The sequence below is a fragment of the Pygoscelis adeliae genome, unplaced genomic scaffold (assembly GCF_000699105.1).
Source record: "Pygoscelis adeliae isolate BGI_AS28 unplaced genomic scaffold, ASM69910v1 Scaffold9, whole genome shotgun sequence".
NCBI lineage: Eukaryota > Metazoa > Chordata > Aves > Sphenisciformes > Spheniscidae > Pygoscelis > Pygoscelis adeliae.
The window spans coordinates 1,816,045-1,831,463 of record NW_008825557.1 but is presented as its reverse complement, the minus strand read 5'-3'; the positions used below and the strand labels follow the sequence as shown (position 1 = coordinate 1,831,463).

General features: G+C 37.1%; 1 protein-coding gene across 1 annotated transcript in view; it reads right to left on the bottom strand.

Moving 5' to 3' along the window:
• The window catches only part of CADPS2 (Ca++-dependent secretion activator 2), a 307,048-nt gene that overhangs the window by 100,645 nt on the left and 190,984 nt on the right, over positions 1 to 15,419 (bottom strand). The window contains exons 12-13 of the mRNA XM_009332287.1: positions 7,945 to 8,081; positions 4,059 to 4,246 (exon numbers count right to left, since the gene is read on the bottom strand). Coding sequence (XP_009330562.1) covers positions 4,059 to 4,246; positions 7,945 to 8,081 — 325 coding nt within the window. The remainder of the gene's footprint in view (positions 1 to 4,058; positions 4,247 to 7,944; positions 8,082 to 15,419) is intronic.

Below are 15,419 nucleotides of genomic sequence, written 5' to 3'. Positions count from 1 at the left end.
TTTGCTTGCGTGCACGGCTTTTGCTTTACCTATTAAACTGTCTTTATCACAACCCATGGGTTTTCTCACTTTTACTCTTCTGATTCTCTCCCCCATTCCACTGAGGGGGAGTGAGTGAGTGGCTGTGTGGTGCTTAGTTGCCGGCTGGGGTTAAACCACGACAACATGATACCCACCAGCATCCATTTTAGACAAGTGGGACTGAATAGAAGTCACAGCATGAAAAGTAGACAAAAGTGAATGTGATGGAGAAGAAAACAATAGCTCCTACCTGGACTGTTTAGACTGAAATCTCAGCATTCAGGAATATCCTATAGTTCCTTGTGCTGCCCATTTCACTTTCACCAGAGAGACACAAGTGTATGCATAACTGCAGTGCAAAAAGTTCATTTGAGAACTAATGACTTTGATGGGGACCATATAGTGGAACATTTCAGAAGAAAAACATTGTAAAGAGGAGCCAAAGCAGATGTTATTGTAAAGTTACATAGCACCAGAAGCACAGCTTTTATTGTGATTTTATTTACTAGAGGAAAAGGAATCAGTTGATTCAGAAACAAGGATGTGTTTTTGTTTAAACACTCAGCAAGGCTACTCTTTTACTAAAGTATTTTGCTTTTTGGCTATTTAGGAAGAGAATGTCTTAAGAATATCATCCACAAAAGCAGAAATACCTTTTCTACGTAAGCAGTTTGTTAGCCCAGTTGTAATGCTCTTCCCAGCAGGAAAGGAAAGGCATGAATGAGGCTTGAATTCCTCAGTCTAGGATTCAGCACGTTGTGCTCAACCCTGCATAAACATTTCTGTTCCCAAACCAACACCACTGGCATAAAAGACACACTAAATACCAGTATGCTTGATAACTCTTTCAGAACTTGTTACCTATATCTTCGTCTCAGGAAAGAAAACATTTGGAGACTGTTCTCTGGCCCTGAGACCAGGTGGCAAGGTCTGCTGTATACAGCCTACACCAGAGCTCAGTTCAGGTCTCCTCTGTGCTCCACAATGTCCCTGAAGCTCTAGGACAACGATTCACTTATATGTGTTTATTCCAGGTGTTTTGCAATAAAACCATGGCTATTGTGTTACAGCCTGCAAGAGCATTACAGCCTGCAGCATGAAACAGAGTTCATATTTCAAGTCCTAGGGTGCAGCAAAAGAGCATAGGGAATACCCGAGGGTTCAAAATCTGCCAGAAGAGTTCTGGAGACATACGAAGGGTGGAAAGAGCCAAAGTTGATTCAGCCTTGTTCATAATGTTTACTGGGAGCAGTATTCAGTACATGCAATCCCACAATCATGCCTGGGATCTTAGAGAGTGTCTATGACTAATGGACAGTTGGGGTCCATTGTATGAGACTGCTTCCTCACCAGTTTTATTTAGCAAATCAGATGTAACCATTGGTGTGCTCGGCATATGTCCTGGTATGGCCCCGGTATATTTTGTAGATTTGCTCTGATTTGTGCTTGAGTTTCTCCTCACCAGACTACCAGAAATGAAGGTGAGTGACACCTTTATCTGATCATTTGACTGATGTTACTAGATTGCCTGCTACTCTAAAATTCATGCCTAAAAGAAACTGATAATTTGAACTACAGGTATGGTTGCATTTCTACATGCTCCTCCATCACCTGACTTCAAGATCATTTCTGATGATCTTTCTCAGGCTAGTGGAAGGTCTAAGATCCCTCTGTGAAGCAAAGATGAAATATAAATTGAATATATCAGGCCCAGAGTATAAAGCTCTTTGTCTTTGTTCTGTGGTCTTTCTAATTCTCAGCCTGACTTATAAAACTAAGATGTATAATGCCAGGGATCAGCCTAGAACTTTGGCCTGTCGTGCATTGTCTGTGAAATTCTTTTTTCCCTTTTACTATTTCTTAGCGCCGTGGCAGATGAATGAGTGGATGTATTATGTGCGTATATGTGTGTCTGTCATCCTCAGTGAGTGTGTCTGCTTCTGTCCTTGACTTACTTTTCTTCTTTCTTCATGTTTCTTTTTTCTTCCTTATTACAATATCTCAGTTCTAGTCAGACCCTCTCTGTTCAACACTTCTTTTATTCCTAAAACACTCATAATGCTATTCAGAGAATATCTGTACAGAAGGAATAGACAGAATACAAACAGAGTGCTTACCACTGTGTAAATGATGTGCTCCCTGAGATATTGTCATGCGCTGCACGCGCTGTTGTCCTTCACTTAAATTATGAAATAAAAAGAAATGTATCTACCTTTCTTTTGAATTCTTGAAATAAGTTTGAGCAATTATCACTATATATTTGTCTTGTTAGGTTGAAACCAGTAATAAAAAGGCTAGAAACAACAAAGACTTAGACTCAATAGGAAATACGAATGTGTCAGGTTCTTCAGGAACCGACAAAAGAAGCATGCTTTTACAGAGAATAGGTTACCAAGTAAAAGCTAGAAAATCTCCTAACTTACCAGTATGAACGTTAAGATTCTTGAGAGTATTTCAGGCACATTCAAAAACATTTTAATTTTGGATATTATTATCAAGGATTACATAATGTTAATCTCCCACTACTAAATCACTCAGGTCACAAATGCTCAGCTCTTGTTCTGACAGATGAGGCTTTGTCTGAGCCAATGAAGGAAACAATATCCTTTTTAAGGCTTGTCCCTTCTTCAGTGGCTCGAGGACAAATAAAACGGCCTCTGTGACTGACTCGTTGCAGGGCAACATAAGCATACATGTTGGGAGGAAAACCCCTCTCTCTCCTGATCCCTACCAGGATTCAGTTTTGGGGATTTACAGACAGCATCACAGTAATCACCTTTTGGGACTGTGAGTAGGTTTTCCCCTAGTGGCAGAACAGGATCAGTTGAGAGGGGGAGATCTATTGGGTTTTCCCTTGTTATTTTTGAACTTTTTAAACATATTTCCTACAGCAGTCTACAAATCTAGTGTGCACAGTAGGGTATAAATGCATGTTGTCCTGTAATTCAATAGATTGCCTGCCGCACTCCCCACGCCAGTACAAGGAAGACATGGATAAACCGGAGCAAGTTCAGTGGACAGGGACCATGACAGTCAGAGGCCAGAGCACTTGCTCTGAGGAGAGGCTGAGGGAGCTGGGCTTGTTCAGCCTGGAGAACAGGTGGTGTCTAGGGGGACTGAATGGCAGCCCCCCAGCTGCTACTGGGAGGTTGACAAGAGGCAACGGATGTAACTTCACTGAAATAAGACAGTTTCAAACTGGGTAAAGACTTGACTGGATAAAGCCCTGAGCAACCTGGTCTGACCTCACAACTGACCCTGCTTTGAGCAGGACATTGGTCTAGAGACCTCCTGAGGTCCCTTCTAACCTGAGCTATCCAATGATCCTATCTCCAATACCTGCTGTTCAACAACAGAGCTAGTTCCCTCACAATTTGGAATAAGACATAGATGAAGCAAAAGCTTTTAAAGAACCTGCTTAGCACAGCAAAGCAACAATTTTTTCCAAGTCTTTCACTTGCAAGCGGAAGGAAGACATCATCCCAAGAGTATCACTGTGACCAACAGCTCCTGAAGCAGCCCACCCCTTTAGTGGAAAGAATTCCAGAAGTGCCCTAGCTCTTCCTGGTTGGGGGTCACACTGCATTCCCAATATATGTTATTTCTCCCTGTGGTAGCACAGCCAGAAGAACTCAGTATAGTATGATTAGTTGCCAAGCTACAGACTGTAAAAAAAGAGTCAAAGCTTCTCTTAAACTGCAGAATTGTTCAAAATGTTCACTGGAAGCACCATTCACTAACACAACACACACACAAAATGCAGAAGACTACCTTTTTAACTGGGTGATATCCTTTAGCCTTGAATCAGCCTGGCTATACAATGCCCAAGAAAACACACGGCATTAAGAAAGTACAAACTGAAGGGGAGTTTGGGGTTTTTTTTATAGTAATCTGTATAGAACCTCCAATACCCCTGAAGAAACTTTCATGAACTGATTTCTGTTGTGTGCAACTTCCCTACCTGGTGAATGCAAGAGCCTATAAATACTTTTACTTCATCCTAAGGCTATGAATTTAAAAATATACCATTAAATTACCTGTTACCATGAACATGAGAAGCACAAAATGCAAAACTGTAGTGGAGCAAGGTTGGATCAATTACAGAACCATTTTCTGAATGTTCAATCAATTCATTGAGATAGCAAAGATGGCGGTGACAGCCTCTCACTCCGTAGCGAGCACAGTATTCGTCTAACACAAAGACTTGACCTGGGCTAAACCAACCCTGAAAGAGAAAGGCAAAAAAACCCAAAACATTTTGAGATTTCTTTTCCCACTCACAGCTTTTAAATTAAACAAAGAATAGAGGCATATATTTTTATGTGCATTACATAAACTTTTTATACTAGAATGATTTATATCTGACTAATGCCGATGGCACTGGAAGCTAGATCCAACAATAGCCGTCTTGCTGAAAGGAGGAAATGTCAGGAAACTTTGCAGTTCTGAGTTATCACTACTATGAAATATATGGTTTACAAAAACATGCTAATACATCCAAAGTCTGGTACGGATTCAATTACATCAAAACCTAATATAAAATAAACTGACACTTCAAAATAATTAATTTTGTTAAAGTAATTAATTGTAAGCTATGAGAGCACATTTGGGTAATAGTGAGGGACATTAACATGGACAGTTAAAACACAGTTTCTGGATGGTCAGTTCCCCGTGGCTGGAACTTTAATGTGAAAGAACCACAATTTGGACATTTACCGTTTCTTATGTAACATGCGTGCACTTTTAACAACTTTTTAATAACTTATACTAGTAAAGAGATACAAAGCTAGGTAGTTTGTTAAAGCCACTTGAATAAGACGAGTATGATTTGACCTTAAATAATAATTAGATATTCTGGGGTATACTGAGGGCTTACTCAGGCAGAGTCTTGATGAGACCAGAACGGCGTAATCCCGACACAGACACGAACAAAGTAGAGACTCCTTCCCACCACAAAAACAGTTCTTGAGTGAATCCAGAGTGTAAAAAGAAAATAATTGATTCTTGATGTAGAAATGTAAAACAGAAGAGCCTTGATTGCTTTGCCTCCCAATGTGAAAAAAGATAGCACAGTGAGCTTCCAAAAAGCAGCAGGGAGAAAAACATAAACCTTGGAAATCCACAGCTATGGCATAGCTGTTCTAAATAAGCATTTTTCTTTGTTCTTTTCTTAATTGTAGTGATATTTCCTGCTCACCATCCCTGCCAAATGGTTAAGAGAGATTGGGGAACACCTGAGCTCAAACATACAAATAACTTGGATAAGCAAAATGATTTTGCAAGTCATGAATTTATAACATCAGTTTAGCAGCTGAAGACCAATATTTCCCTACTGCTTGTGAATACTTCTGCAAGCTCAGATGTTTAATATTTATACAAAATATCAGCCAAAATACTATTAAACAATACTTAAAAATATGTTCACATCAGGTTTAAATCACCTGTGTTTTAACTTTACCAAAAGACTTGCATGAGACAGGAATTTAAATTTTATATTCTCCCTCAACTCTTGAATTTAACATATTATTTGCAAACAAGAACACCTCAAAGTTACTTCACAAATTTATTTGCTCCTGATTCATTTCTTTGAAGTCAGTGTTTCCACTGCCTTTAAAGAGCTTCAGCTGTTTCTAGAGAACACTTAACTTTACTACAGCATCCAGAACAGTACTCAGTGTTTTAAACTAATATCCAGTCATGTTGCAATGGCTCATGTAGTTTACACAGTGTTTGCTAGAAAATATGGTATTCCATTGAAAGAAAGAAAAGGGATTTTAACTGAATTTCTGCAATAATATGTATCCTATCCCTAGATATAATAAACAGTGGTTATTGTGATTGATATTCTGCCAATACATCGTCATTGTCACTGATGTCTCTCTACATTTTTATGGAAAACATGACAAAATGCTGCATGTCAATGCCTAGCAATACAAAAGGAAATAATTACTAAAATTTCTGTACGTTCTCATAGGAGAAAATTGTGACAAGAATACACATTTTTAAAGAACTCATTACTTCAACTTCAGCCTCTGTAAGAGATCTGTTTTAGTGTGGTCATTTTCATATAAATATGTGCCTTCCTTGCCCTTGTTCAACCCCATACCATGCATAAGTCTCACAAACACATAACAACTATATGCCACAGAGTATTAGGTAACTGCATATTTTTTTATTGTGTAATTGAAAAAAAAATAATATGCCCAAGATTTTTAGGTACCTTCATTTTTTTTTTTTTTGAAATTGCCCCCCCCCCCCCCCCGAAGCTCCCCAATACCGAGAAGAATGTAAAATTAAAGAAGTTTAGGTCACATATTAATTTAATACAGAACTGTGCTTAATATTAATTCTTTACATTTTTGTTTTTATTTTTTACAAGTTGTATGTGTGGTTACTCTATATTTATTAAAATAAAAGGATGCATTTTTTCTAAACGTGATAGGAAATGAGCTGTTCAGGAAAAAGAAAAATCACACTTACATGTTCATGTATTCTATTGCTACCCTGACATTCTCAATTTTTTAAATTAAAGAATATAGTTAAATATGCAATTTAACAAAAAATGATCACCCATTCTACTTATTAAAAGCTGAATTTTAAAAAGAACAATAAGAAATGCATCTGCTTTATGGTTGCTATAGCACTGTGTATTTCACCTAACCTCTTCTAAAAGTTCCTGATTTCAAGGTTATATTAAGTGTCTTACTATATTATTATTATAAAAAAAGATTTTGACCCCAATGCACTGTTAGAAAGCTAACCATTTTCTCTTTGAGTGCCAATTACTTTGTACAGATGTACCTTCGGGCCTCTTCTTTGATTCAATGTGCAACCCACAGACAGAAAATAAGTCCTTTAACTTTTTCTATACATACTTATCTGGTAGCATTTTAAAAAGGAAGCAACTGTCATCAAATATTTTTTTTTCTTTTTTACACTTGCAAACAAACCTAAAAACCCCCATCATCATCTTTGTATTACATGACTAGTCAGATCAATGGAAAAAAGAAGTAAAAAAAAGTTATCCTTTTTTGTTGTTGTTGGGATAGTAAAGTGAAAAAAATTATGTGCTATGAGGCATTTTAGGTCCTCAGTGAGAGATAACTATTTCAGACATGATATCAGGTGAAAAATAAAGCCTCAGGAAGTTATGAGGTCTGACCCACACAAGCCTGATTAACAAGTGTTGATAATCTGACGGACTTCCACAAGATTGTTGCTGGTTTTCCCTACTGAAAACAAAACCAGAAGCAGCCCCATCCTCAACTCCTAGGCCCACAAAGCATAGAATAGAAAGTGTTATGTAGGAAAGGGAAACTGCAGCCACAAATATGGAAGCATGTTTTGCCAATATCTTACCTTTTATAGCTGTCTTTGAACACAAAAAACATTCTTTTTGATACAGAGATCACATTTTACTTATTTCTGTTTAATGATTATACTCGCATTTGTTTTTTGCAATTCAGGTAATACATATATGTCCATAGGTCTATATTGCCTGTGGTTCTGCTTCCCTTCTTTTGATGTTTTTGCTTCTTCACACCACGGTGGAATGAAGAATTACAAGATAGGTGAAAATGTCTGACATGAGACGACTGCATTTGTAGCTTAAAATGCCTGTACAGGTGTCAGCAAATGCTACTACGGGAGCTCTTGCCATTATCAAAACCTTCTGTTTTTATTCAAACCCCCATAGAGGACATGATAAATTTCAGCTGACAAAATCAGAGACCATTTGGGTCTCTGCTTTCTATTGAGTGGCACAGCAGCAGCTTGCAAGTGTATAATTTTCAAATTTGAAACCAATCGATTGGACCCTTTATTCCAACTACAACTGCAGCTATTGAATGAACTAGGAAGAAAGGACTACTTTGTAACAACTATTTCTCACTTCTGTATACCTATCTTCCAGCCAGTACTCACCAAACAAGAATAGGAGTCATTCAATCTGTGATCCAAGGTCTGCCTCTGAAGCAGTCTAAAGAGGGAAGCATGGTCAAATTTGCAGGGATTAGCAGAAATAAACTCATCCATGCCATGTTTCTGACCACGGTCTGTATCTGTTCATACAAAGGAAAAATATGCAGAACAATACACGTGAGTGTGTGTGCAGATTTACAAACGCAAGGGGACACATGGTGTGTAAGTCTCAACATATACATTTTCTTGAAAATATTTTAAAGAAACAAGTTACATAAGTAGATGCTTGCAGGTGACATTATAGAATATTGTTTTTTAATCTGAAAATAATATTATTGAATTATTTTTCTATCATACCAATCTATGGAGTGTAACAGTGAAAAAAAACCAGTTTCTACCCACTGACAGATTAAAGAAAACAATTTAGAAACTCTACCTGAAAATGCAACATAGCACATTAAAATAATTCTTAAAGCATGGTTTTCTAGTGGAGCTCTTCAAATGTTACAATTTACAAAACAATGTTATGACTACAAAAAAAATGTGTTCTATAATTTCCCGGTTTTGTGTGCCACTCTTTCTAATTTTAGGAAAATAAGCAAATAAATACCCTTCCCTCCACTGCAAAAAGAAAATGTTTATGAATTTATTTCTTCAGATAAGAAAGAGCATCTTTACTGCAGATCAAAGTACCACTCATAGAAATATTCATCATGGCTTGAAGCCTACTTCTCAAATGGCAAACTGGAGCAGAAATGAACACACTGGCTTGAGCTAGGTCATTTCCAGCCTTCTTTTTGTACTCAGCTTTTAATGAGACGAACCTTAATGTAGTAATGGCAAAGAGCTCCTTCAACCTTCCAGCAAAGAGTAGTGAAAAAGGGAGCAGCATTTTTGTGTAAATACATCGAGAAAACATACCATCCCAAATGGCACTTCAATCAAAGGCCCAAATTTATTGTTCTTCACAGACTGCATCTTTCAACGCCTTTAAACCCCGCGGGTTTATCAAAAGAGAAGCTCTAGTGATTGCTTTCATTAATGCTATGTTTTGTCAAAGTCCTCAATGTGAATTATCTATCAAGTATGGACAGAAAAAGCCTTACAGTGCCCAAAAGGACTAGTTATGTATTAGCACATTAGCTGTCTTGGATTCTATAGACTGTACTGGGGTGAACAGTCCTATCAACTTAAAAATTGACTTCCCCTTTCAATAGGGTCTCAGCTCTTTGTTCCTTTAAATTCAAACCTAGGTCTTTTTATATTCATTACTAGAAAAGTATAGATCTAAGTGTATCCTAAATGCAATTTTGAAAACCTGCATAGTACAAACCTAAAATTTCTAAAGAAAAGGAGACAAAAGTTTATTGATTAAACCCAATTATAGAGTCAGGTTCATAATAAAACTCAATATTGATCTGTGGGCATGATGCTAACATAATCAGTCACATTTAGAAATTTAGCCCCAGATCATATTGATCCATGTCAAGTCCAACTTTCAGCTGTATTTGTGGATGGGAGAATTATTTAATTCAAGCTGAAGGATCTGCAGCATCACATCCTGGAAAGATGCAGAAACTAATTCATATCACTTGGCTTTGCATTGTCAAAGCAAGAGTCACATCCATGTGACAGATTTCACCAAGGTGGATGTAGCAAATAAACAGTATGACAATACATCGATGGTGTAAGGTATGAGACCATCATCCCAGAGAAACAGCAGCATATATTTTTAATGGTTTAAGGGTCAGTAGCGTATGTGATTACAAAGATTAACAATATTTCCATGAGCATTAGACTAGCCTATCATTAATGACAAACTTAGCTCATATTTTTGACATAGGTACATGAAATGCTCTCTCTTAAACGTTTTTAAACACACGAATTCAAAGATAAACAACTGATATCAACACAACTACATAACTGAAAGTACTAAACTACAACGTGAAGTTATCTATAGTTTCCAAAATGATCCACACACAGATAAAAGTTTTCCACCCCAGTCTGTTTAAGGTGTGACTGGTTTCTACATTTCTTGTAAGTTTTCCTTCTTATATGGGTATCTGATTTATTGAGTCATTGTTTAAAGTAAGAGAGATTACAGAAAAGAAATAGGATTAATATTTCTTTCTGCCATCGGTCTCAGGTACAAATTATACACGGCTGAATCTTAATTTAACTGGCTTGATTTTTTTTCTCTGGTTAACTACACAAATATAAAATATTATCCTTTTTTAAAAGGAAACCTGTGTAAGTACTGACAAGTAATTAAGTATTTTGAAATCAGGAGACTGGATGTTGCGAAGGAAACAGATCCAACATTCTGATAGAGTCATCTAGATGATCACAATGTGTAAGGTGACCTATTGAATACAATGTGGCTTGTGAAAGCAGAACCTGCTATTACATAATTTGGGCAAAATAAGCAAAAATATTATTTAAAAATATACATACCTCCTCGATCTCATTCTACAGAAAGATCCATGACTGATTACCATCTTTTTAAGTGAATCAAACGGTACAAATAACATTGTCAAATAGTAACAGAAGATCTGTTACCAAATATATTCTAATAACAGAAAAACAGTTAAAAACTTACCTTTGCCAGCTGTAGGCAAGCAGGAAATAACAGAAAAATAGATCTAGTGTAATACATTACATTTTACTTTACTGTTATGATATACATACAAGATAACTGGTAAAACCTTTTGAAACAAAATGGATTTAAAAAAAATAAGAACTTGATCAAAGATTATTGCAAATATATGACTGTGATTTAAAAATTATTCAACACCCTACTTTTAATAATTGTTAGAATGATTGTATTTTTCAAATTCCTACACAAATCAGCTTTAGATGTCCTGCTCAAGCTACATACAAATGCAAAAGACAAAGAGTGCTATATTGTGATATACAGTTAGGAAAAAACAATTCCATTTTATTCTCTACACTTTCTCAATCTTGGGAAATATTGGGAAGATATTTAGGGAGATCTTTGAAGCGGTACTATTTCTCCTGCTTTTCCACAATTAATTTTCTTCCCTTCTTAATGGAATTTGTTGTCCTGCTTTCAAGTTGCCTCTAACTCAAACTCATTGTTTTGGCTGCTATTTCCGTGTTACACTGTCTGTTTCAGATCGTGTATTTATTTCATCTTTTGGAAACTGTTAGCCAAAAAACTACCCATTTTTTTGGATCAAGGTAGGACAAATAAATATATTTTAAAACTATGGTAAAAACTTACAAAAGCTATTGCAGGAATTTTAGCAAATTCTTTGGGTGTTCTTTTAGAGAAGGACATTCAATTTGGCAGAACAGCATCCTGAATATGCCTTTTGCCATATTTGCAAGAAACTTCCAATTTTAGCCCAGCTGCAAAGGCTATAAAAATCATCACATCCTCAGTGACTCAGTAGAGTGAATTAAGACTACCACGAATTCCATGTTTCTGGCACATGCTCGAGTCGTTCCTAGTGATAACCAAATCTCTGCCCCGTTCCAGCCCAGAAGCAAATACATGTTTTCTGTAGCATTTACTCTGTGCTAGGGTGAACTACAGGAACTGGCCTTGTAAAGTGGTGACCTCCTCCCTTTTGTGGCTCTCGGTGACATCTCTGCTTGAGTTTAAGCATCATGGAAGCAATTTGAACTAACTCAGGCAGGCAGGAAAGAAGAGCAGGTAGAGACAAGAAATTTAGTATTGTAGGGATTAAAAAGATTTAGAGACCGGGAGTAGTAGGGTAAGAACTATGACTCTGATACAGAAGAGGCTGGAACTGGTTGGATGAAGGTGCACATGCTCTTTGCAAAAGACAGTGGCAAGACACGCATTACATTCCTTCAAGTGCCACTCCATACAGATAGTGACAGCTTACATCGGGAACATTTCGACTCCTGATCATTGACCAGGACTCCAAAGTGCTACATGCTTAGAAACACAGGCCAAAGAGACAATCTATGCCCCCAGAACCTTATCATTTAAATATCAGACAATGAAATAACAGATGGAGAGAAAGCGGCAGAATGTGAGAAAGCAGCTGGCCCGTGTGGCCCAACCGTCAGGCTGGGGATAGCACACTGATGGACTGCCAGTATTTTGCCGAAGGACAGATTTGAAGAGGATACCAGTTAGTTTTTGCATGTTTCTGAGTAGCGTGGGAGAGAGCATAAAGGTGACTTACTGACCGCCTAAGGCGGTGGAGGCCAGTGTTAACCTTTTCTTTCTAAAAGGGAGATGGGGGTAGCTGGAGGCAAGCGGGAATGGGACATGAAGGGGAATGGGGGAACACGCAGGGAGGGTGGAGTTACTCCACTCCTCCAGGTGGCAAAGTGTATGATGGATATAAAGCTACCAAACCTGCTGAGAAAACTATGTCAAATGAAAAAAATATCTTTTATTTCTGTTTGTTTCTGAAAGATTTAATTAATTGAACATACAGATACAAACATCTCAGAACTATTTTAGAAGAACTGCTTTACAAGAACATTACCAATTATTCCAAAACTGAGCAATGCCACCATAAGGTTAAGCAGTGGTATTTCTTGTGTGTATGTATTATGACACCAGTACCTTAATATTAATCATATTTTGGTTTTCCCACAGAGTCTCTGATGTAGTCAATTCAAAGATGTAGCCAGTTCAAAGATTGAGAGTGATACAAATAACATTTACAAGAAATATGAAATTCATAATTTATTCCCATACCATTAAACTATGATAGGGACAGAAATTTTATAGCGCTTATCATCGGTATATCCAAATAGACTGAAAATGTTAATGTTATATTTTCATGACTAATCCCAAAGCATTTCTTCATTTGGCAAGTTGCCTGCACTTTCTTCTTGATTACACAACATTGACTGCTCCACTCGGATTATTTAAATGTCCACACAAGCTTCCTCAGTGATGCTTTTTTGGTCAGATGGATGTTTCATTTGGAAATGTCTTCAAGTTTGCTGTCATCAGATTGATGTCTTGTAATACCAATGTATGGTTTATATATTTGACTCCCTTTGCTACTCCCTTGCTACTTAATAAATAGGATTTGATGTTTTGTACATGGGCTCTAAACAGCATTTTTATGACAACAGTTATAACTGGTCTCTGCAAAATCTCAAATTATTTTCCTTTTGTGAGCTGTTTTGATAAGTGACATCATTCCAAAAGAGAGATGAGGAAAACTCTACATCTCAGATTAAATGATTCCTAACCTCACTTGGTTTTCCAGTACCTGTCTCTCTCCTTTCCTATCTGCAGATATTTTCAAAAAGAGACTATCTCTGAACTCATGGTGGTGTAGGACCAGAATGATGTTTGGCTTTGTGTTGCTTCATTAAGACATGACAATCCCCTCATGTGCTGCTGTTACTCCTTTGTTATGACCGAGTTGTTAACAGTGGTCATCACTTCAGCAGCCTTTCTAACTGTATGAATAGATCTCCTAATACATTGCTCATTAAGAAAGGGATCGCCTCCTGCACCTTTATGTGACTCAGATGAATCTATTTTTAATTGGTGCTTTCCCCGAAACATTCATGTCCTTGGGAAACTTCTGGCTTTTCTACAATCATGCATCCTTAAAAACTCTGTTCTTTGCATTACAGCACGCTCATTCAGAGTAGTGGAACTGAAGAGCAGTCTCTCTTTCTTGATCATTGCCGACATTAGTCTGTCTTCACTTTTGTTTTGGAGCCACCTAATACTACAAAAGTGCAGTACCAAGTTGCTTTACTCAGAAATGAAGAAACTGGCTAGTACTCATTTTAGAAGTTGGACAGGTACAATAGTAGTTTGATTCCAGTGCCACACTTAAATGTGTATTTGCCTCATTGGTAGTATAGAATATCAAGTTTCTTATAAATTACATAAATGATCTTAAAGTGCCATACAGCATCAACAAGAAGAAACTGCACATTCAGATCAGTTAGAGATCTGTAGGTTGGCCTTTTGGAGTGCTGCTGCTGTGCACATGAAAGAGCAACATTTCCATTTTCTGCATTTGTGATAATTGCTGTAAAGATCAGTCAGACCCTGGCTGTCTTGTTATTTTATCTCTGAAAACATAATTTCAGTATATCCAAACTTGCAATTGCTCTTTGTACTTTTTTCTTTCTGTAACTTTCCCTGCCCTGTGGTTAGCGTTTTCTAGTTGCTTTCAGTTCCATGTAAACCCTGTGTCCAAGAAGAAGAGCAATTCCTTGGTTGCTACTGACTACAGTCCCTTCCTTTGTATTTTCTAACTGATGCACGTGAAGTAGAAACATTAAGAGGGGAACACAGCGAACTCCCAGTACCCAGCCCCAATCCAGGTAATGGGGAGGAGGTGAGCAGAAGCATTCCTTGGCTGTTGCCCCACCTTTGCTTTTGCAGTGTTACTTACATCCTACAAAATACTTCACCTTAACACCCCCTGTGATGAATGGTTGCTTCACCCTTCCAAATTGTTTCAGATTAAAAATTCAACAGATGTCAGTGCTTTTGTGAGATTAAACTATGTTTTTTTCAATGTTCTTGAAGCCCAGTCTGGATTTTAAATAACTATTACGGAGTTTAATGAGCGCATTTTACTGTCTTCTAATAGCAAAATGATAAAAGATTACAGGATGAATGGAAAGCCGTGAGACCAAGTGATAGCAGGACTGACGGAGGAGAATGGTTTTGGGTCAACCTGCTATAGACTTCAGACATTAAACCAAGTTGAGTTTAAAACACATATCTCCCTTCTATCTCTCTCTCTATACAGATATATGATAATGAAGAAGGATTATTGTATAAAGTCATACGACGTTGTAAAAATTTGATGGCTATTACAAAAATCCTTGGATTGCACTCAGCCTCCAGAACAACAAAAAAACCATATATGCTTCCTATATGCAGTTACATGACAGAAGACTTTCAAAGAGATTATATAAAAATTTCAAGATATGGTTAATATATGCTATCTACCTTGATTTTCTCTGAAACAAAATTTTCCTCGAAGAAAGATGAGAAAAACTTAAATCTGATTTTTTTGGAAAATTTTTTATATATAGTTTAATATTACACTGAGGGGTGCAAAAATCCAGCAGCCCATCTAGTGCCTTTCAGCTCACAATGTACTGTCTGCATAGCAATTTTTAGATAACTAATATATACAATATATGATAAAGCTGACCTAAATCTATAGAATTCTGAGAACAGATTGATGCTTTTCTATTCAACACTACAGTGGCTGGCTAATGAAAAACATAATGTAAACCAAACACCATCTCCATGGTAATATGTGGGTCAACTGTAATGAATATGAAGGTAATTGCCGTATTTTCATGCATTATAATAAAAATAATGACCTGCAAGTCAGGATTTCCCTCGCTGGTAATAATCTGAGTTAAAGAGCTTCTGGCTAACAACAAACTGCTAGGCACATTTCCCTAGTGAATAAGTTCTGCTTAATTAAACTTCATTGAGGGAGCTGCTACATATTTTACCAACTGAAACC